The 23,729-nt window shown below is 42.7% G+C and overlaps 1 protein-coding gene across 1 annotated transcript in view; it reads left to right on the top strand.

The window, feature by feature from the left end:
- The first annotated feature begins 3,847 nt into the window (after positions 1-3,847).
- LOC139373389 (syndecan-2-A-like) overlaps positions 3,848-23,729 on the top strand; it is a 34,879-nt gene continuing 14,997 nt past the window's right edge. The window contains exon 1 of the mRNA XM_071113837.1: positions 3,848-4,483. Coding sequence (XP_070969938.1) covers positions 4,424-4,483 — 60 coding nt within the window. The 5' untranslated portion in view covers positions 3,848-4,423. The remainder of the gene's footprint in view (positions 4,484-23,729) is intronic.

The raw sequence follows: 23,729 nt of genomic DNA, 5'->3' as shown, positions 1-23,729 counted from the left end.
ATACATCTTAGCCAAATACATTTAAACTCAGTTTTTCATTATTCCTGACATTTAATCCGAGTAAAAAATCCCCATTTTAGGTCAGTTAGGATCACCACTTTATTTTAAGAATGTGAAATGTCAGAATAAAAGTAGAGAGAATTATTTATTTCAGCTTTTATTTCTTTCATCACATTCCCAGTGGGTCAGAGGTTTACATACACTCAATTAGTATTTGGTAGTGTTGCCTTTACATTTTTTAACTTGGGTCAAACGTTTCCACAAGCTTCCCACAATAAGTTGGGTGAACTTTGGCCAATTCCTCCTGACAGAGCTGGTGTAACTGAGCTAGGTTTGTAGGTCTCCTTGCTCGCGCACGCTTTCTTTTTCAGTTCTGCCCAGGAATGTTCTATAGGATTGAGGTCAGGGCTTTGTGATGTCTACTCCAATACCTTGCTTGGGGTCATTGTCCATTTGGAAGACACATTTAACTTCAAAGCTTTAACTTCCTGACTGATGTCTTGAGATGTTCCTTCAATGTATCCACAATTTTCTTTCTTTGTGATGCCAACTATTTTGTGAAGTGCACCCGTCCCTCCTGCAGCAAAGCACCCCCACAACATAATGCTGCCACCACCGTGCTTCACGGTTGGAATTGTGTTCTTTGGATTGCAAGCCTCCCCCTTTTTTCTCCAAAAATGTGTTTAATCAGAACAGAGGACATTCCTCCAAAAAGCACGATCTTTGTCCCCATGTGCAGTTGCAAACCGTAGTCTGGCTTTTTATGGCGGCTTTGGAGCAGTGAATTCTTCTTTGCTGAGTGGCCATTCAGGTTATGTCGATATAGGACTCATTTTACTGTGGATATAGATACTTTTGTGCCTGTTTCCTCCAGCATCTTCACATGGTCCTTTGCTGTTGTTCTGGGATAGATTTGCACTTTTCACACCAAAGTACGTTCATCTCTAGGAGACAGAACGGGTCTCATTCCTGAGCCGTATGACGGCTGCATGGTCCAATGGTGTTTATACTTGCATACTATTGTTTGTACAGATGAACATATGGTACCTTCAGGTGTTTGGAAATTGCTCCCAAGGATGAACCAGACTTGTGGAGGTCTACAATTTTCTTCTGAGGTCTTGGCTGATTTTTTTTTATTTTCCCATGATGTCAAGCAAAGAGGCACTGAATTTGAAGGTAGGCCTTGAAATACATCCACAGGTACACCTCCAATTGACTCAAATTATGTGAATTAGCCTATCAGAAGCTTCTAAAGCCATGACATCGTTTTCTGGAATTTTCCAAGCTGTTTAAAGGCACAGTCAACTTAGTGTATGTAAACTTCTGACCCACTGGAATTGTGATACAGTGAATTATAAGTGAAATAATCTGTCTGTAAACAATTGTTGGAAAAATTACTTGTGTCATGCTCAAAGTAGAAGTCCTAACCAACTTGCCAAAACTATAGTTTGTTAACAAGAAATTTGTGGTTGAGTGGCTGAAAATGAGTTTTAATGACTCCAACCTGAGTGTATGTAAACTTCCGACTACAACTGTATGTGAGAAGGCTGTTCATAGACTACAGCTCAGCGTTCCAGTGTATGTGACAATATTTATTTTTCTTCAAGCTCATCACCAAGCTCGGGACCCTGGGACTGAACACCTCCCTCTGCAATTGGATCCTGGACTTCCTGACGGGCCGGCCCCAGGTAGTGAGGGTAAGCAACAACACCTCCGTCACACTGACCCCTCTACATGGGGTCCCCTCGGGATGTGTGCTTAGTCACCTCCCTGTTCAACCACGACTGTGTGGCCACGCACGATTCCAACACCATCATCAGGTTTGCTGACAACATGACGGTGGTAGGCCTGACTACCGATGGCGATTAGACAGCCTACAGAGAGGAGGTCAGAAATGTCCACATCAGTAAGGACTTAACATGGTCCACAGACAGACACACATTTGTGAACAGGGCATGACAGTCTCTCTATGCAGACTCTATGCACACTAACAAGACTTTATACAGTGCCGCTTCACCTCAGGAGGCTGCAAAGAGATCTTGACTGGCTGCATCACCACTTGGTATGGCGATGCATCATTCTCGACCGCAAAGCACTACAGCGGGTGGTTCGGACAGCCCAGTAAATCACCAAGGCCGAGCTCCCTGCCATCCAGGACTTCTATATCAGGCGGCAAGGAAGGCCTGAAAAATTGCCAAAGACTTCAGCCACCCAAGCCACAGACTGTTCACTCTGCTACGGTCCGGGCAAACGGTACCGGAGCATTGGCTCTCGGACCAACAGACTCCGAGATAGTTTCTACCCCCAAGCCATAAGACTGCTAAATAGCCATACAACTGCTAAAGAGTTCATTAATTAGTTAAACAGACTATCTGCATTGATCCTGTCTTGCACTGACTCTATGCACACTAACAAGACTTTATACAGTGCTTTGAAAGAATTCACACCGTTTTTACAGGTTTTGTTGTGTTACAAAGTGCGATTAAAATGTTATTAAATGTCATTTTTTATGTTAAAGATCTACACAAAGTACTTGAATGTCAAAGTGAAAGACCAATATGAGAAATAAAACACTTATCTTGATTCGATAAGTATTTAACCCGTTGACTTTTGGCAGCGATTCCAACTGTGAGTGTTTCTGGGTAAGTCTCTAAGAGCTTTGCACACCTGGATTGTACAATATTTGTCTATTCTTCTTTTGCAATTCCTCAAGCTCTGATAAATTGGTTGTTGATCATTACTAGACAACCAACCAATGTTAAACATTATTGCATACATACATAGTGAGTCCATTATACATTCAGACTGTAACACAACAAAATGTGGAAAAAGGGGTGTGAATAATTCCAGAAGGCATCTCAAATACCTCTTACCCCTGCACATTGATCTGGTGCTTGTACTCCCTGTATAAACCTTAATTGTTTTGTATTTTATTCCTTTTTGTGTTGCTGTTTTTATACATTTTTGGAAAACTGCATTGTTGCGAAGGTCTCCTAAGCAACCATTTCACGGTAGTCTACACCCATTGTATATGGTGGCTGGTGAGAAATAAAATGTAATTTGATTTGAGCGAGGATGGCAAATATACAAGCATATAACCTGATACAAAGATTGAATGCATGGTTACTTGTAAGGTATAAACAATGTTTGCCATTCACAGTATGAGAATGTAACACAATTTAAACATAGTGCTCATTTATTAAGATTCAAACGGTCATTTACTGACACTCTACGTATGGGTGATATGATTCTAGGATTCATAAAGTAGGCCTACTAACACTGGACCCCATTTAATATCACTCTACCGTTTAGGAGTGAATTATACCAGTAGGGGGAGACTTTGCATCAAAATGAACCATAGAAATGGACTGACCGGAAAATTCCTTGAAATGATCCTCTGCTATAGGGTTTCCCAAACTCGGTCCATGCCCTAGCACGACACAGCTGATTCAAATAACCAACTCATCATCAAGCTTTGATTATTTGAATCAGCTGTGTGGCGCTAGGGCAAAAAAAAATTGTGTGTGCACCCAGGTGCCCCAGGACCGAGTTCAAGAAGACCTGCTCTATTGGACTATAGAGGCCCTCAGGAAAAACAGTTGGTAGCACAATTACAATGTCAAGCTGTCACAGTAATTTCAGTAAAGTAATACTTTGTTACAGGGAAATAATAGCTGATGATATGTCTGCAGTAATTTAATGGTTGTTTTTGCCTCTCCATTGGACAGAAGATGCAGATATTTATAACCCACAAATTAAGATAAATGTTATCTTTGACTAATGGCAACTGGACTTTTCTAGAACATTTATGTAGGCTATTTAAAGGTATATCACGTCAAAGTGTATTAAAATAAATGTAGATGCAAGCAACAGGACAGTTGATTTGATGGCAATTCATTTGATGGCAGTCCGTTGATACTGTATGATGTACAGAGAGGCGAAGCTCTTGGCTTGAACAATGCTCCCATATGGTCGGAGTTACTGTCAATCATTGGACGAGCTCTCCCTCATATGACCTGTATTTTCTTGCCGAGTCTCTCTGCATACAGCAATGCGGTTGAGTTTGTGTAACGTGTGACATGGCCGAATCTTAGCGCGTTATAGCGGAACATCTGACTTGCGTTTCTACTACACTCAAGTGAATACAGGGTATAATTAAGTCCGGATTCAACTGTGAAACATCCAAGTCAAGTGTCCTACGCAGCAATTTGACTCGAACTACATTTTTTTTTTGTACGAAAAAGTGCGTGGAGGAATAACAAAACGCAACACGTATCCGGTGGGATTCCATTCTAGAGTAGAGAAACGCGAGGGTGCAAAGGGGAGAGGGGGTTAGTCACAAACAGAAGAGGAAAGGGAGAGAAGGAGAAGGAGAAAGATTTTGTATGTTTTTGCCGTATCGACACATTTTATTGAAGGAATAATGAGGAACATTTGGATAATTTTGACCCTCGGCATAACAGCCTTTCTATCGGGGGAAAGGGTAAGTTTTAAAAGCGAACCATGTCGATTTGTTTGAGGGGGTAGCCGGGAAAACGAACAACTTCGAATCTTTGACCACTCCACTTTTTCTTGATTGTTGCATTGTAACGTTAGAGTACTCGGAGCAATTATAAATGTAGCCTATTCTTGTCCTGAATTTGACACGTTGTAGCCTATCATATAACTTAAGAGCAATGTCAATTCAGTTTCGGCCAGAGGTATTTTTTAAAAACTATAGTCAATAATATTTTTAATTGTTTTTCTTGGTCTGGGAACCATAACGTTACTGTACTTGCATGTCGATGTTGACAATGTTTCAGCGTTCAGAGTTTGCTTTGAACAGATACACATTGTTTTTAGAGTTTTAGTTTAATGTCAGTACTTAGTATTTTATCTCCTAAACTATCATTTCGATGTACGTGGCAGGTTGCTGGTCAAAAATAGAGGAACCCTTTCTGTATGGAAATGTCAACTAGCATAGTTTTACAAATCAGTGCTTATAAGCTATCTGTTATCATTTGGTCTTTGGGGGTAATAAACCCCAGTCTGGTTCCATTTATGCGGCTTTTGTCGTTAACCTATGAATTGGCCATTAATTCTATCTTATTGTGAAATGCAAATAAACACTTTTGCTGCATGTAGCCTATCCAAATTGCCTAGCCTATTCATAGCCATGGGAAGTAGGGGTGCGGATGGTTCTGCAGCACCACCTGAAAATAATGTGTATGTATGTGTGTGTGTGATATATATTTGTTGTTATATCCAAACTTTTGAATGGTACTGTGTGTGTATATATATATATACACACACACACACACACACACACACACACAGTACCATTCAAAAGTTTGGATACAACAACTCATTGCAGGGTTCTTCTTTATTTTTACTATTTTCTACATTGTAGAATAATAGTGAAGACATCAATACTATGAAATAACACATGGAATCATGTAGTAACCAGAAAAGTGTTAAACAAATCAAAATACATGTTTGAGATTCTTCAAAGTACACTCCCTTTGCCTTGACAGCTTTGCACTCTAGGCATTCTCTCAACCAGCTTCATGAGGTAGTCAATTAATAGGTGTTAAAAGTTAATTTGTGGAAGTTGTGTTGTGACAAGGTAGGGGTGGTATACAGAAGATAGCCCTATTTGGTAAAAGACAAAGTCCATATTATGGAAAGAACAGCTCAAATAAGCAAAGAGAAACAAGTCCATTACTTTAAGACATGGTCAGTCAACACAGAACATTTCAAGAACTTGGAACATTTCTTCAAGTGCAGTTGCAAAATCCATCAAGCACTATGATGAAACTGGCTCTCATGAGGACCTCCACTGGAAAGGAAGACTCAGAGTTACCTCTGCTGCAGAGGATACGTTCCTTAGAGTTACCAGCCTCAGAAATCGCAGCCCAAATAAATGCTTCACATAATTCAAGTAACCGACACATTTCAACATCAACTGTTCAGAGGAGGCTGCGTGAATCAAGCCTTCATGGTCAAATTGCTGCAAAGAAACCATTACTAAAGGCCACCAATAAAAAGAAGACTTGCTTGGGTCAAGAAACACAAGCAATGGACATTAGACTGGTGAAAATCTGTCCTTTGGTTTGATGAATTTGAGATATTTGGTTCCAACCGCCATGTCTTTGTGAGATGCAGAATAGGTGAACGGATGATCTCCGCATGTGTGGTTCTCACCGTGAGGCATGGAGGAGGAGGTGTGGTGGGGGGGGGGGTGCTTTGCTGGTGACACTCAATGATTTATTTAGAATTCAAGGCACACAAACATGGCTACCACAGCATTCTGCAGCGATACACCATCACATCTGGTTTGGGCTTAGTGGGACTATCATTTGTTTTTCAACAGGGCAATGACCCAACACACCTCCAGGCTTTGTAAGGGCTATTTGACCAATAAGGAGAGTGATGGAGTGCCGCATCAGATGACTTGGCTTCCACAATCATACAATCTCAACCCAATTGAAATGGTTTGGGGTGAGCTGGACCGTAGAGTGAAGGAAAAGCAGCCAAAAAGTGCTTAGCATATGTGGGAACTCCTTCAAGACTGTTGGAAAATAATTCCATGTGAAGCTGGTTGAGAGAATGCCAAGCGTGTGCAAAGCTGTCATCAAGGCAAAGGGTGGTTACATTGAAGAATCTTTAAATATGTAGACTTCATAGTTTGGAGTTCTTCACTCTTTTTCTGCAATTTAGAAAACAGTGAAAGTAAAGAAAAACCTTTGAGTAGGTGTGTCAACTTTTGACTGGTACTATATGTATATATATATATATATATATATATATATATATATATATATATATATACACACACACACACACACACACACACACACACACACACACACACACACACACACACACACACACACACAAATTGGGGGGGGGGGTAATTTTTTCATGAAAGTATTGGAAAAGTAGTGCACCTTTTCTGTCACTTTTAGAAAGCAGAGGGCAGAGAGAGTGACATTTGCTTTGCCTGTCAGCTGTTTAGGCATTGCACCGATTGCTTTGAATTTGGTTTTCTTATAGCCAGGGGTTGATTAATTGGGAATTGGGAGGTGGGGAGCCCTCCTTTTTGGTGACCATTTGAAACCAAAAGCTGTTTTATTTCTATTACGATACAGGCTGTGATAGCTGTAAGCCTAATTGTTATTTTTTATTTAGTCTCCCAGTAGGCTAGTGCAATTTTGGTTTAGTGTAGGTCTATTGGTATGAAAATAAACAACTGAACAATTTTCTACTTAGAGCATTTCCCCAAAATACATGTCATGTTTTTGGCATCAAAGACAATAACAATTGTAGGCTATAACACATTTGCATTGTCATGCATTGACAGAATGATAATTGAGATAGCCCAACTAGGTAATCATTAAGGTTAACTGTTTAACTTCTTGCTGTATGCCAACATCATCATCATCCTCTTCCTGCATCTAAACCTGCATCCCTACCTGTAGCCTACCTGCATCCCTACCTGTAGCCTACCTGCATCCCTGCCTGTAGTCCACCTGCATCCCTGCCTGTAGTCCACCTGCATCCCTACCTGTAGCCCACCTGTAGTCCACCTGCAGCCCTACCTGTAGTCCACCTGCAGCCCTACCTGTAGTCCACCTGCAGCCCTACCTGCATCCCTACCTGTAGCCTACCTGCATCCCTGCCTGTAGTCCACCTGCATCCCTGCCTGTAGTCCACCTGCATCCCTACCTGTAGTCCACCTGTAGTCCACCTGCATCCCTACCTGTAGTCCACCTGCAGCCCTACCTGTAGTCCACCTGCAGCCCTACCTGTAACCTACCTGCATCCCTACCTGTAGCCTACCTGCATCCCTGCCTGTAGTCCACCTGCATCCCTGCCTGTAGTCCACCTGCATCCCTGCCTGTAGTCCACCTGCATCCCTGCCTGTAGTCCACCTGCATCCCTGCCTGTAGTCCACCTGCATCCCTACCTGTAGTCCACCTGCATCCCTACCTGTAGTCCACCTGCATCCCTACCTGTAGTCCACCTGCATCCCTACCTGTAGTCCACCTGCATCCCTACCTGTAGTCCACCTGCAGCCCTACCTGTAGTCCACCTGCAGCCCTACCTGTAACCTACCTGCAGCCCTACCCGTAGCCTACCTGCAGCCCTACCCGTAGCCTACCTGCAGCCCTACCCATAGCCTACCTGCAGCCCTACCCGTAGCCTACCTGCAGCCCTACCTGTAGCCTACCTGCAGCCCTACCTGTAGCTTACCTGCAGCCCTACCTGTAGTCCACCTGCATCCCTACCTGTAATCTACCTGTTTCTGGTGTAATACATTTCTACCTCACACTATATCAGTCTTGCCTGTCCATCTTCCTGAATTAAAACCTTTGATATTCTAACAAATCAATCTTGTTGGCAAATCATAAAATATTACAAAGTTATTTAGATATAGTGTGGATGTAGGGCTGTTTTTGTGTGTGTGTGTGTATATAATGAGCACCCAGATGCTGCGTAGGCAACACAATATCAGACAGAGACAAGCTGGCCCGGTGAAACATTTCCAATGTTGGCTACTAGGTTGCTCAAAAATGTTTCAATATTCTCAGTGCTGCCTCATTCCTTGATGCAATGCTTCAATATTCGCAGAATGTTTCCCTTACTTGGTGAATAATGCAGACAGGCAAATACAAAAAATGAGCTGGGTGCACACATAAGGAACACTTTTGCTGGGTAGCGCACAAAACAATGACACTGTCATAGTACACTGCATGCACTGTTCCCCAAGGGTGACTTCATATAGCCTATAGCAGGGGGTCTGCATCCTTTTTCATAGGAGTGGCAATTTACAATTGATCCTACAATTTCTAAAGGTCTGGGTGCCAGTTATGATTTTCAGATAAGCATTGTAGGCTACTCAACTGTGCCCAGAAAATGTCTAATTGCCCACAAACTGAATAGCCTAATTCCAGCTGCCTACTAGACAGAGACGCTGTTCATTCAGCGACACTCCACGGAGCTCCACTACGCCTGCCTGTACCGAGGCGTTGTCGATTCAGCGTTGCTGAATCACGGGTGTGTCCTTAATGTGTCGATTCCTTGGTCGAGTTTCTTTTGTCTTTATGCGTCCTGGTCTGTTGAAAGCCTAAGTAATACCTTCGACGTATGCCTTTTTATTTCGATGCATCTGGCATAGTTTTCATTTTGCCGTCAGCTGTTTTTCGCTCTGGTTACCTTCACATTGATGTCGGCATTTGAAGTGGGCCTTGATAGTGTGTGTTATGCATCTATTTCATGTTGCACGGTATATGTATGCACTGTTCCATAAGTAGGCTAAATGAGTAAATGTAGCCTGTGTATGATGAGGTTGAGTCGTACATTGTAGACGACATTCCACAGACCCTTTAAACCTAATATAAACCTAATATTGTGGTGATAATCATTGGGGGACATTTTTGTTTGTTTTTGCTGTTCTCCAAATAGGATTTTTTGTGTTTTAAAAATGTTCAGAAGTACAGTAAACGAGCTTCAACTGGTGGGTGTATTTCGACACACCCAACTTTGCCATTCAATAGGCTAAGCTGAACTGCCCACCGCCCACCCCCAAAAATACTGACCCGCGGCTATGGACCTGTTCATAAACTTAACCGGGAAAGTAACCTAGCTATAGTCCTATCCCTATGCTATGTTATGTTGCGCTGCTCAGCTCGGTTTACTGCTTGGTTATCTGAGTCAGACATAACTCCAGGCAACCCAACAAGATACTGTGATGTTTGCATTCACTTTAGTGAGGGCTGAATAAGTTGCTTGACGCATTTCCATTACAGGATGTACCCCCCAGTGTTTCCTAAAAGATTCAGACGTTTCTGTCTCCATCTACACGGGCCTCACCCGAGTCACTATGCCATTGGCTCTGGTGGACCTCTTACTAAGGGGCCAAACGCCAGGCCACTGGTACTTTTCAGCTTTCGTTTACATAACAATGGCTAATTGTGAACTTTAACACTTCAGAAAGCAACTGTTTTGATTATGCAGAGGTTGATTCTGCTCTTCACAGGTCCTCACTGTCACCATTAGCTATGAAAACAATTTCCCTATATAAAGGTCTATACACTCGTGTAACACTGGTGTTAGTCGAAAAGCAGCATTATTGTCCAACCTATTAGAAATATGTATAGTATGCTTTAAATGATAAAGTCCAAACTTACTATTATGCGATTATGTTGTTTCTATATCATGTTTAGTCATTCAATTGGGGCACACTGTTTATCCCATACATTGGCTAAAATGCCAGCATGGATATCAGTGAGCATTTGTGTCTCATGTAGTTGGTGCTGTAACTGAACTCTTATTCCAAGTGTCCCGCTGTTTTCTCTGTGGCTTACAGACTTGTCACTTGGCTCCGCTCCTCTATGAATGGTTGTCCAATTAGCTGATTCAGACATCAGTGTTTTTTAATGAGTCATAGTTTGGCATGAGGTCACTCCCAGACTGCACGTTTTTTTAATAGACGAGCCTTAACCTGAAGCCCTTATGTCTGCTTGACTCAAAGGTGTCACTCCCTTGGATGTGATTGGGGAGAAGCTCAAAGCTCAGAAAAAACACAAGTGGTCATGTTACTGTGCATTTTTGTTGTTCCAAACAATGTTGTGATCAGGCAATTGTGAAGAGAGCCTCCCAACCTGTCATTTTCTTTGACCCTTTGGGTTGCATGTAGCCTAACCCAGTTATGATTCATGGTTGTGTGGGCATGACAACTACAGGCCCAACTGCTCACACTGTAATGAACACGAGGGGAGACAGAGAGCTGGTTTCAAGCGCAGGGCGCAGCAGGTGTTTATCGCAAAGGACCACATGAGGAGACATGTCGCTGGATCCAGGGGCAGGCTGAAGGTCATACACAGGGGTCCAAAATGGCAACAGTACAGGCAGGGAACAGGCTAGTAACGTAGTCCGGGAGATCAGACAATAGGTAGATAACAGGAAATCCGATAGGCTAAAGTACAGGCAGGGAATAGGCAAAAGGCGTCGTTAGTTTTTGCCTGCCTCACTATCATAAACGGGAGGAGTAAATTACGGGAAAACACAGAGCTCCGAAAGACGTGTGCCACAAAACAACCAATAACTCCGTGATGGGGTGCAAAGAACTGAACTAAATAGTGTGTGATAATGACATACAGGTGTGTGAACAGGTGATTAGAATTCAGATGATTGGGATCTGGAGAGTGAGGTGCGTTCAGGGGATCTAGGTGTTTGAGGGTGTGAGTTGGAAGCAGACGTTACACACACATTAATTTCTAGTCAACCATATATGGTTCTATATCATAACCCCCCTCCCCTATCAGTATCACTTCTCTCTCAATCTGTATTTCCCTTCTTGCAGTGAGGGGCGTAGATATCCGCCACAATGAAACTCGTCACGTGGCATTGATTCTCAATGTTGGCATGGCCATCAAGTGGTTTGGCTGATAACCACCAGAAAAATCGATGTGTTAATTAGAAGGTTGACGTTTATTGTCATGAATCTTGCCCTGGAGGTAGAACTTAGAGATTTCCGCTAGATGTGCCGGCTGGAAAGTCAAAATTGGCCAAAAGTGACCGACCGGCTTGCTACAGTCTTATGTAGTCAAATTTGAAATGGTATTTCTGATAAAACTTGAGACTCATAGCTAGAAAATGTTATATCATACCTTACAGTTGAGGAACATTAGGTAAGTAATTCTGCTTTGAATGTTGATTAACTTGTAACCCCACTTTTGAGAAAAAGGCTCTTGAATATTTTGTTACACCTACTGGAGAGCTCTTTGTCTACATCCATTCAGCATCGTTCACACCCTCTTAAGCCTTGGCCCCACCCATCTCTTTAAGGATTCACATGTGAGGCCATGTGCTAAACAGAATGAGTACGGTAGTGTACTAAACAACCAAATATTTCAAGACTGAAAGGCTTGTTTATGGTACGTATATTGACATGTCTCTAGACAGTTGTCACACTGACATCATGAATATTCAATTGTTTTATATTTTGTTTTTTGAAATTACTTTTTACCCCTTTTTCTCCCCAAAGCTGCACTGCTACTTGATACACTGTTTGCTTAACCCGGAAGCCAGCCGCACCAATGTGTCGGAGGAAACATCATCCAGCTGGCGACCGTGTCAGCTTGCATGCACCCGGCCCGCCATAGGAGTCGCTAGAGCGCAATGGGACAAGGCCATCTCGGCTGGCCAAACCCTCCCCTAATCCAGACGACGCTGGGCCAATTGTGCGCTGCCTCATGGGTCACCCGGACGGGGACGGCTGTGACACAGCCCGGGATAGAACCCGGATCTGTAGTGACGCCTCGAGCACTGCGATGATGTGCCTTAGACAGCTGCGCCACTCGGGAGGCCCTTTGAACATTCTATTCTCGTCCGACATCAAACTTGTCATTATGAAAAAGTATTAACACAAAAAAATATATTTAGTATATGTCAATCTAGCTAACCAGGCAACTAAAATAAACTTTTAAAAAAATGCTTTGGTTCTTTTTTAGCTTGTTAGCTAGCTAACGTTATGTTAGCCGGATAGCCAGTTCAAATAATGACCATATCATATAGCTGACAGCGTCTTATTACAGGAAAATAAACTCACAGCTAGATCATTATTTACAATTTAAATAAGATAATTACAGAATATAGATTACGGTTATGAATGTGACGAAATTAAAGCAATTTTAGAACTTGGACACTGTCTCGTTGGCCTAACGTTATAACCTAATTTAACTTTGATGCAGTTCATGTTGTTCTTCACATTACCGTCTCTGGTAAACACATTATATCCAATAGAATCTACATTTATTTGTCACATGCACAGGTGTAAAAGGTACAGTGAAATGGTTACTTGTATAGTGGCTAGTTAGCTAAACAATTAACCAAAATCCCAACTCACAATGTATGAATCTCCAGGTAGCTAAATCTAACCAACTAGGTTCAAGCTATAACTAGCAATGCAAATGGCTCTGATATACGAATAATATTACTACACAGATCATACACATAACGTTAGTTAACGAGCCAGCCAGCTAATATTAGCTAGCTAGCTAACAGTACTCTTTAACTTGCAATCAAAATTACTTTCTGACAAATTGTAGTGAGGTAGACTCTCTTACCTGTATACATGGATGAACGCTTTTCCCTCTCTGTCACGGATGCCATCGTTGCCCCTAGTTTGAAGATGTAATCCGAAGACAGGTGTTTTATACAACATCCTTCTGTGTGTTCTCTTACGACTCCCTCCACATATTTGCAGTCAAATGCCACAATTTTCTCCATCTCCTTAGCGATCAAACTCTGCTTCCACCGGACATTCCGCTGATTTCAAAACTCGGTCCTCCAGAAAGTGGAGAGGATTAGTAACACTTTTGCATTTCTTTGTGATCTCTTTCAGAAAAGCTGCGTTAGAAAGGATTACCTACACATACTGAGCAGCTCATGTTATATGGCAGACCAATCCAAACTCATCTCTCGGCATGTCCAGCCAATCATGGTTAGCGTGAAGGTTCCTGTATTTTGCTGTAGCTAAACCAACTAGACTCATAATTTGACAATTGAGATCGTATTTACAAATGGCATACACGTTTGTTATTAAAGCACATGAACGTTCACATGTTCCAGAAGACATTTCTTCCAAAAAACATATTTAGATAAACTATTTACGTTCAAATGGCTCGCCTGTGAAGTAGTGACACACGACATACACCTAGTTTCTTGAAACGAGTCAGATATCGTAAAAAATTCATGAAAACCAAAATGAGCTTTTTGGTCTAAATGTAAGGTTAGTGTTAGGCATTAGGGTTAGCAGTGTGGTTAAGGTTTAGGGTTAGGTTTCAAATAAGGTTTTATGACTTTATAACTGTGCCAGCTAGTGGCCACTCTGGAGAGCTGCCTCCAGGGCAAGATTCCCTTCCCACCACCCTTTTCAGTGTATTGCGCACTACTTTTTAGTTACACTGAAATGTATGATCCAACAATCGATTGCATGCTATTATCTCATGTTGATTTTTTGAAATGTATTTAGACTCCAGGCTTTATTCACTCCATGTCGCGGATGTTCAGCATTGCAGCGTGGTAGAAATGTAAAGGCAATGTTCCCGCGTTAGCGGTAAACGCTGCATGTGTCGGCTCAATCAGAAATGACCTTTTACATTTCTATCTTTCAATCTGTAACGCTTCAGCAATACAAATTAAGTAGAGCCCTTAGTGTCATGCAATGCAGGACCTCAAAGGAATAACTCCGAAATGGCCTTGGAATCTTGGGACACTCAAGGACAATGAGTGGGGAACCACTGAAATTCCATTCTATACACTTAGAGGGACTTTGCATCCAACAAAATAGGTGATTGTTTACAAACTGTATATCATGAAGCATTACACATCTATAAGCACACCATAAATGCATGAATGCTTACATTAAGTTGTAATAATGCTATGTAGCTGTAAAGAAATGTTTATGATGTGCTTATGAATGTGTATTGTGTGCTTTATTATCCCGTGCCCTTAAATAACACGAAATCAAGGGGGTCAGGGGAGATGTACTACACAGCACATCAGAGTTTCATTTGTTGGCCGTTTGTTTTTTTTGTTCACTGATTTAAGTAATGGTGTGCCCGAGTAGCACAAGCTGCTAACTGACCGCTGCAATACCCCACACTCCTGACAGCTCATCACCTGAGGCTGTTTGGCTTCGGCATAAAGAAGAGGGTAACAACATCGATACACAAACTGCATTCGCTAGCAGGCTCAGAACCACAGATGCGAGGCCTTTTTTTTATTTCCTAGTTATACAATTTTTGAACAACTTTATCGATATTCCTGTAGATTCTTGCAACTTTTTTTTTTGAACATTTTGACCGGAATATTTGTACACGCTGCTATTGTGCAATTTTAGGACCAGGCTCTTTTAAGGTGAGTAGAGGAGGCCTTTATCCATCCTTCTTTTATAAAAGTAAGCTATTTAAGAAGAGCATCATCTCTAATTTAAGGCATGATAAATAAATAAAATGTGTGTCTGCAGTGGGCAAAATATTCACTTTCCTTAGCCTCCCATACCATCTTGAACATTCTAGTCTTTATCTGGGAGCAAGCCTTTTAGGTACATACAGCCACATAGAAACCAGGGCTAAGTTTGTGGACCGTGTTTTTATAAACCTACCACAAATCAAATCAACGTTTATTGGTCGTGTACACAGTTTAGCAGATGTTATAGCGGGTGCAGCTAATTGCTTATGTTACTAGCTCCTAACAATGCAGTAAAATGTCAACAAGTACACAAATACAAATAATATTTTTTTTTACAAGAAATGTTGAAATGTCGGAATGAATTTTATTCACCTAAATAGCACTAACTGTAATACTAGATTGCATATCTTTACATATATATACCATATCAATTTACACAATATATACTAAGAATGATATGTACAGCAGTAGATACAGTTTTTTCGAAGAATCCAGGAAATAAATCAATATGTGGTGTGTGTAAGCAGTGTAACTAAAGTGCAATAAACTGTAGTAATAATAGAATACAGTATTTAATTACACACTACAAAACTCCATGGCAAAATGGATAGAATTGCAGGAATTTAGCTTCCAGACCAGAGCCTGGAATATACATATATGTATGTGAATGGTGTGTGTGGACTGAATGTGAATAGAAAAGGTGTGTACAGCAGTGGTTATATAAGATGAGCCATGACTAGAATATACTATATACATGTGAAGTGGGTAAAAAAGTATGTCAACATTATTAAAGTGACCAGTGGGAATAGTCATGTCTTGCTGTGTGCAGCATCTACTTCATGCCCCTTCCGGGGGTGTATTCATTTGCTCCCTATCTGACAAACATTATGTAATCTCTAATGGATTCTACAGGCCGAGGCTCCTTGGGCCTCTGAAGGAAGGCGTCCATCCCTTGTGCTCTTGCTTCGTCATCAGCCACGCAGCCCTGATTTGTCGACGCAACCCCGAAGCTAAGATTCTGCTTGTCATTACCGCTGTCTATTTGAGTTGCGCTGAGAACAGTTGCATGAATATTCCCTTTAAGACAGCTGAAAAGAATGAAGGCAAATGCTTTTTATTTTTTTTATTTAAAGAACAGAGCGATGCAGCAACACACTCTGCTTTGTGGACACTCAAGAAGCGAGTGTTTGTGTCGGCGTCGCGAACATCTGCAGGACGTATGTGTGTTTGTTTGAAAGGAACAGCTTCTCCCCCTCACGCCTCATGACTGGGTGGAAGGGATTCTTTCATGAGGCTGAGGTTGTGTGTTTCTAAAAGACAGTCAGTCCAGCCTTCTAGGAATGGGGAAAACACATTGGGGAGAGGCAGCACATGGACAGTGGTTTAACTTTGGCACCTTCCACCATGCATGTGGCAGGGGCAGTAAAGAGCCACAATTTGACAAACTAGTGACCCCTCATCTTTCTCAACATGGATGTCAAGTTTTTGTTGAAAACAGTAACTCATAGCAGCTTTTGCTTATAAAGCAGTCTCTCCGCACTCTCTTGATTAGCATAGCAAATGGAAAGTTCCTTCAGTGGATTGCGGTGGAGGTTCTGTGGTTGTGACGAAGAGAAGAGGGGAAAACCCTGTTTTCTTTGCTTGTTTCATTTACTACCCTGCATGCAGCCTGGTGACACTTTTTCATGGAAGAGAACAGTGTGAATTTGGTTTCCCTTTTGGCGAACAAATCTCCCTCTATCTGGTGCTTTACTGCGGGGGAACGCGTGAGTCCGTCTGAGGGGGGGGGGGCAGACCCATGTGCCGAGCAGAATGGCACTGGATTGGGCTAGTTAGGACAGTAATGAGAGTTAAGTGTTTGGCTTGAGCACAGCATCACAGATCTGCCTGATACTATCCCCAAGAAATCTGGGTTGCCAAAAGTAATAACGGCAATATTGTGTCAAAAAGCAATTTGTGCTTTCCCTCATTGAAATGAAAAATGTATGACCAACAATCGATTGCATGCTATTATCTCATGTTGTTTTGAAAGCTATTTAGACTCAGGGCTTTATTCAATCCATATCGCGGATGTTCAGCATTGCAGCGTGATAGAAATTTAAAGGCAATGTTCCCGCATTAGCGGTAAACGCTGCATGTGTCGGCTCAGTCAGAAAGAAATGACCTTTTACATATCTTTCAATCTGTAAAGCTTCAGCAATACAGATTAAATAGAGCCTTACTGTCATCCAATGCACTAGATACTTCACTGCAAGTAGTGAAATCTGAGCAAGCCTTAAGGTAAAATATCTTGAAATGATAAATACATTTAAAAATACATTTTTTTAAATAGCTAAATGATCTGCCAATGATTTTAGATGAGTAAAAACACATTTGTGTTGAGTGAGGTAAAAATGTACAGTTTCTGCAGCCTTGAAGGTCCTCAAGAACACCGTGGACTCTGGAGCTGGCCGCCTGGCCAGACTGAGCAATCGGGGGAGAAGGGCCTTGGTCAGGGAGGTGACCAAGAACCCGATGGTCTCTCTGACAGAGTTCCTCTGTGGAGATGGGAGATCCTTCCAGGACAACCATCTCTGCAGGACTCCACCAATCAGGCCTTTATGTTAGAGTGGCCAGACGGAAGCCACACCTCAGTAAAAGGCACATGACAGCACGCTTGGCGTTTGCCAAAAGGCACCTAAAGGACCCAGACCATGAGAAACAACATTATCTGGTCTGATGAAACCAAGATTGAAATCTTTAGCCTGAATGCCAAGCGTCACGTCTGGAAGAAACCTGGCACCATCCCTATGGTGAAACATAGGGATAGACATGAATAAACTGTGCAGCAACCCTCCCCATCCAACCTGACAGAGCTTGAGAGGATCTGCAGGGAACTCCCCAAATACAAATGTGCCAAGCTTGTAGCGTCCTACCCAAAGAAGACTCAAGGCTGTAATCGCTGCCAAAGGTGCTTCAACAAAGTACTGAGTAAAGAGTCTGAATACTTATGGCAATGTGATATTTCAGTTGTTTATTTTTAATGTGCAAAAATGTTTGCTTTGTCATTATGGGGTATTGTGTGTGTGTGTGTGTGTGTGTGTGTGTAGATTTGAGTTTTTTTCCCCATGCATTTTTGAATAAGGCTATAAAGTAACAAAATGTGGGAAAAGTCGAGGGGTCCGAATACTTAACAAATGCACTCTGTGATTGTGTAAAATTGTGTTTTTACCGTTGCCACATTTAAAGGAAGGACATCTCCTTGGTTTTCCAGGTTCAGTAAAGAGGAATACATCTGGGTGGACATTCTTTAATCTGGGCCTCCTTTCACCCTCAAATCATATTTTAGGTGCCACGGAATTACTCTCAAGTGAATTCAGTCACAACTGGAACTTTGAACAACACTCTCCAACTCCTTGCTCAGACTTGGGCACACGCACGCCACACCAGAATTCAGAATTTACAGAACTCTTTGTTGGTTCACAGTTTCATAGTTTGTGGTCAAGCTTGTTGGTCTGCCGTTTTGTATATCTGCTGCCTGCTAAATCAAACGTTGCTTGGAGGCCTCTCCTTGTCCCTTTTGGCTCTGTTCTGCTGTATAGACAAGGATCTGAGTGGGAATGTGCTCCATCTGTGGGGTGTTATCCAAAGAATGGGGGATATATGAAGGCATGACGTCAGTTTAACTTTTTCCATCTCTCTCCCAAGATTGCTCTGGAAAACGACACGGTGCATTTAACACATCTGTGCTCACTCATATTTACGAGCCCGTTTTATCAGTTCTAAAAAGCTCCTAATTGAAACCTGTACTGTGCTCCACGAAGCAGAAGAATGTACTTTAATGTCTGGTGTTTCCATTGTTTTTCCATGGCTTGATTCTATGCAACACTGAATCAGCTGCCGGGTGTACATCTTGCACTCTAATCAGGGTGTGTTAGGGACCACAAATTATACCTAATAATCTCGTAATGTTTTCATGAGAAATCTCCCAGATTCCAAAGGCATTTTGAGGAACTTCCGTAATGAAATGGATAGAAATTTGTTAGGGGCTTTCAAAATAACACCTCTCATTTGAATGCTGTGGTCATGTGTAAACCTTTCTCTTTTATTCAATGGTACTGCATTTAAAGTCCCTGATGGCGCACTCATGAATATTCAGCAGAGTAGTGGTTGTCATAGGAACAGTTTTATAAAAACAGGAAGTACTTTAGTTCTCTGTCTAGTTACACCGTACCGTAGGGAAATACTATATAACCAATAATTGCTCTCTAAGGCACAGCTATTTTTTTTACTATTTTGCTCTCCTTCTTAGCATGTAGGAAAATTGCCTCCAATTCAGATTTGGTTCACTTGTACAAAGACATTTTCACCTTTTGTGTTTTGTAAAATAGCTACATTATTATCCTTAATCCTAGCCGTGTTTAGAATACAGCTTCCTGCGTCTTCTAATTTGGATCCAGAAGACAACCATGATGTCATGATTGAAAGGAACTAGAAGCACAAGCATTTCGCTACACTCGCATTAACATCTGCTAACCATGTGTATGTGACAAATAACATTTGATTTGAAGACTCTTTCAAAAATATTCTGTAGTTTGGTTCTCCAAGGCAGCGGTGGCAGGCACACTGTCCAAAGCCCTAAACCCTGACAACACATCATCAAACAAAGACCGACAACGCGTCATTCAGCAAAGGGCAAACCAACAGTAATCAATGGCATGGGATAAATATAGTACAGGTCAGATGTAAAGCCCGGCCAGACGAGACCGAAAGAGATTTGGTGGATCTTTAATTAGCGCAGGTCAAAAAGTCTTTGGCGTGCTCAGACGCATTAATGCACCGGTCCTGCGAGCCCGTTAATCTTTACTAATGCATTCTGTTAACACCCATCTATGTGCTAAACACCAACTGTAAACCTGGCGCAGCCAGATAGCCATGTCCAGTGTCCCGTAGCGCTCCCATAACAGAGAGAAACAACAAGGGCACTCTTATTCAACAGGGGAGGAGGCTTTAGGGAACCGTGTCGGATGGAATCCATTTTGATTTGAAATGCAAATGCCACTGACATGCTCATTTCTCGCTGTCCTTTTGAGGCGACTGCACAGTCCTAATGGGAGGAACATTTCAAGGAGAGCCTCCAAACAAACAGGAGTTGAATGGGTGGCTGGCTGGAATGAGGGCCGACTGCCCTGACTCCAGACCCAGGATGTCCTGCAGAGACAGTTGAAGCCTCATGGCTGTCTCCAATAATTCATCCTCAGTGCCAAGGCTTAGTAAAATATCAGACCTGATCTACCATACCAGCCAGTGCCTGGACTTAGATATTAGGTACAAAGTTTTCAGAACCTCTTCAAAATGTTCCATGGGTTCATGGCATCTTCTGAAGCGTTGTGTTCCCCTTTTTGCGTGGCTTCACATCACTATGTTTTGACTTATTGACCACATAAGGCATCTTGACAGGTTTTGTTGGGGTCTAGGCTACAAATGCTTTGAAGACATCTGTACTTGTGTGGGGTATAGTAGCATCTCCCCTTTTAGTGAGGTGTGTATGTACCACCACAATCTCTGCTCTCCAGCTTTAAGGCGCTATGCGTCTCTTCTGTTCCTGCTTAGAGGTCCGCCCTTCATAGAGTTCCCGGGTACCTGCTACTGAGACCTATTCAAAGGCTCTAAAGTTGTGTCTTGAAGTTTCCGGTAACCAATGAAAACACTGGCTAGGTGCTTGGTGTGTCTCCGGGACCAATCAGAATGCTTCTTCTACTTGATCCTAAGCATCTTCTGCCCATCCATATGGAGGCAGTGAGACAGATGGTGGAGCACAGGGTGGCCTTGTGTTGTTTCAGGAACTCAGGGAAAGCTAGGCGGCAGATTTCATAACTGCACATTCTTCAGGAATTACAGCAGAGGGATAGAATTGGGTTGCGTAGCGAGAGTAAGATTTGGCAGATATGTTAAAGCTGTTTTTAGCTTCACAGTTTTGTCAGCGATCACAATTGCTGGTTCTTGACGGAGGACAAAACGATACATTTAGGAGGTTCTGGCCGTGTGTGTGTGTGTGTGTGTGTGTGTGTGTGTGTGTGTGTGTGTGTGTGTGTGTGTGTGTGTGTGTGTGTGTGCGCCTCTTGGTCGAAAGTGTGTTTTCTGTGTTGATAAAGTTGGCTTCTCCAAGGGTCCAGAGGGGGGAAGATGTTCCTTCTGCCACACATTCATTAATGATGGAGAAAGCAGCCAAGACGTGGTACTGGTAAAGGACCTATTTCTGTTTCCACAGAATGGAATATGAATTGCCTCCTCTTTCTCAAATATGAGCTCAGGGCTAGAGCGCTGCTTTGAACAGTCAGACAAAAGCTCCATAGAAACCAAGCAAACCCGCTTTTTGTAAAAGCCCTGCTATTTTTATTCAGAGGGTAGCTTATATGCCTATGGGTTTTGTGACTTCATAACTTTATTGCACGGAATACAGAAAACAGAGACCGGAAAATCCTGGTCTGTTACAGCTGTTTTACAAAAGTTGTCTACATAATGTGCTGGAGATGATATTGTCCAGAACCGTGTGAGTTGTTTACCCTTGCTTTGTGAGCTAACTGTGGCTACATTGTTTTTCTGTTAATTAGCTAGGAATGCAATCCCAGCAGCTGGCATGCATAAAACATGGAGTGGAAAATTATTTTCCCTTTGTTGTGGAGTGGTTTGTTTCAACAAACATGGAAACCAAATCGGATGGAGCGGTGGTATTCTGTCAAGCGTCACACACGCACAAACTCAACTGGCTTCCTCTCTGTAGAGTAGTGTTTGATCTCTTCCTGTGTACGGGGCCTGACTCGCTCCCCGAACGCCGGCTATAGCAGCTAATCTTCAGCATATGTCACTTCCTAAACTGATAATCCTCCCAGTAATTGTGTGACTGTGTGAAAGGTTAGTATGTACTGTAAGTATGTGTGTCTCTCCCCCCCCCCCCCCCCTGCACCTTCTTGTTAACAAAACAGGAAGAGGCCACATATTTAAAGCTGTGGCATCATTCAGAGCAGCTTTGTTCTCTGAGAGTCTGAGGTTAAGGTCAATGTTTCAATATGTCTTCATGATGCACTGTTGAATAGTATGTGACTGTGCAAACCTATAAGGTAACTAGCCCAGCTCCCAGGGCCTTGTCTCATTAATTGGCTATTAGATGACTCTTGGCTTCCCACTCTTCATATGTTGCCACTTGGCTTGAGCATGCCTTTAGGGCTGTTATTGTTTCGATCTTACCTCCGTAGTGCGGACAGAGTATGTAGCTTGCGATGAGGGCTAAGTGCCCCAGTGTGAAACTTTAGACCTGTCTCTGAATCAGTGTTTGAACGAAGCGACCGGGGCTAACCCTCCTAGTCCTGGATCACAGTCCCTGCAGGTTGTGCTGAGACCCGGGTTGGTGCTCCAGTCATTTTATTTGATCTTGTGCTAGCGTTGGTTTTGTGCTCTGCTGGATTAGCTTTGGATAATGGGATCAGGGATCACCACCTGCTTCTCTCTTCCTCCCCCTGCCGGTACTGGCTGTGTGTCGCTCCCTTCATCAACCTCTCAACATTCATTTTCCTCTTCATTGTCAGCATCATAGTCCGCATCGTCATGCCCTCAGGTACACTAACAGATAAACAGGTCCACACTGCTCTCAGAGGAACAAGTCATCACCGCTATGGCAACTCCATCTCCACTACCTCTCTCCCTCGTCATTATTTCTTTCATCTGGGCCAATCTCTCTCCCCCCCCCCCCCCCCCCTTCCTATCTCTCACAGTCCACCCTCTTCCTACTGTCGCCCCCACCCCCCACCACCAGAGTGTAGTGCCCTCCTGACTCCCGTGAACACAAATCCTCTTAAGGGAAGGGTTGGATGGGAATTCAATTGCTGCACTGTTAAGACTGAAGCAGATCAGCCACTGAAGCGGTGAAATCACCCCCCATACACATGGCCCATATCTATCCAGATAAGGGCTCATTTGCAGCAGTGGAGCAGTGAGAGATGAACTGAGCTTTGGAGGAATTTGGCAGGTCATATTTTTTTCTGCACAAATAGATAAGTGGGTGGGGAAAAGGCCATATGTATAAATGAGCTTGAGTGTGGGTGAAAGAGCATGAACATTTTCGCATCCCACCGGTCCGTTCTCAAGTTTTCTTCCTGTAAATGAAAGGAATAAGATTGCAAACTCTAAGTACTATGACCTAACACATTTGGAAAATAATCTTGTTACGACAACTCAACTTGCCTGTCCATGCCTGTAAAATTGGATAAGTTATCAAATAAAATGACAACAAATCCTCAAAAGTCACATTGCGCCTTGACTATGAAGAGACAACGAAAGCCCCCTCCCAACGAGACACTTTTCTGCATTATGTTGTGAGAAAGACAACATGACATTGTGGTCAGGTCACCTTTGACCCCCCCCCAACCCCCACTCCTAGGAGCTATTTCATGTCACAGCCCTTCCTGGCTGCATGGGGTTAATGAGCTGGCTCTGAAATACTCATGAGTTTCCTGTTAAGAAAAGGGTTAAAAGCCTGGATTGAAGCCGGACAAAGGCTCACCACACAACAACTTTTTTTCACCACTCTAGCCGAGGCTTAGAATCTGGATTAAATTAAACTTTGAACCAGAAGCTAATTTATCCATCACGCCCCCCCCCCTCCCTGGATGCCATAGCTCTTTTAGGGGCCCGGGGAACCAAACACAAAGGCTTTGAGCGATGCTGATTGAAGCCATGCCTTTATCCTGACACGCTGAAGGGGATAGCAGACTGTTTGAAGTGTGAATGAG

The sequence above is a fragment of the Oncorhynchus clarkii genome, chromosome 18, assembly GCF_045791955.1.
Source record: "Oncorhynchus clarkii lewisi isolate Uvic-CL-2024 chromosome 18, UVic_Ocla_1.0, whole genome shotgun sequence".
Lineage (NCBI taxonomy): Eukaryota > Metazoa > Chordata > Actinopteri > Salmoniformes > Salmonidae > Oncorhynchus > Oncorhynchus clarkii.
Note: the sequence above shows the minus strand (reverse complement) of the source record. Positions and strands in the feature narration are given on the sequence as shown.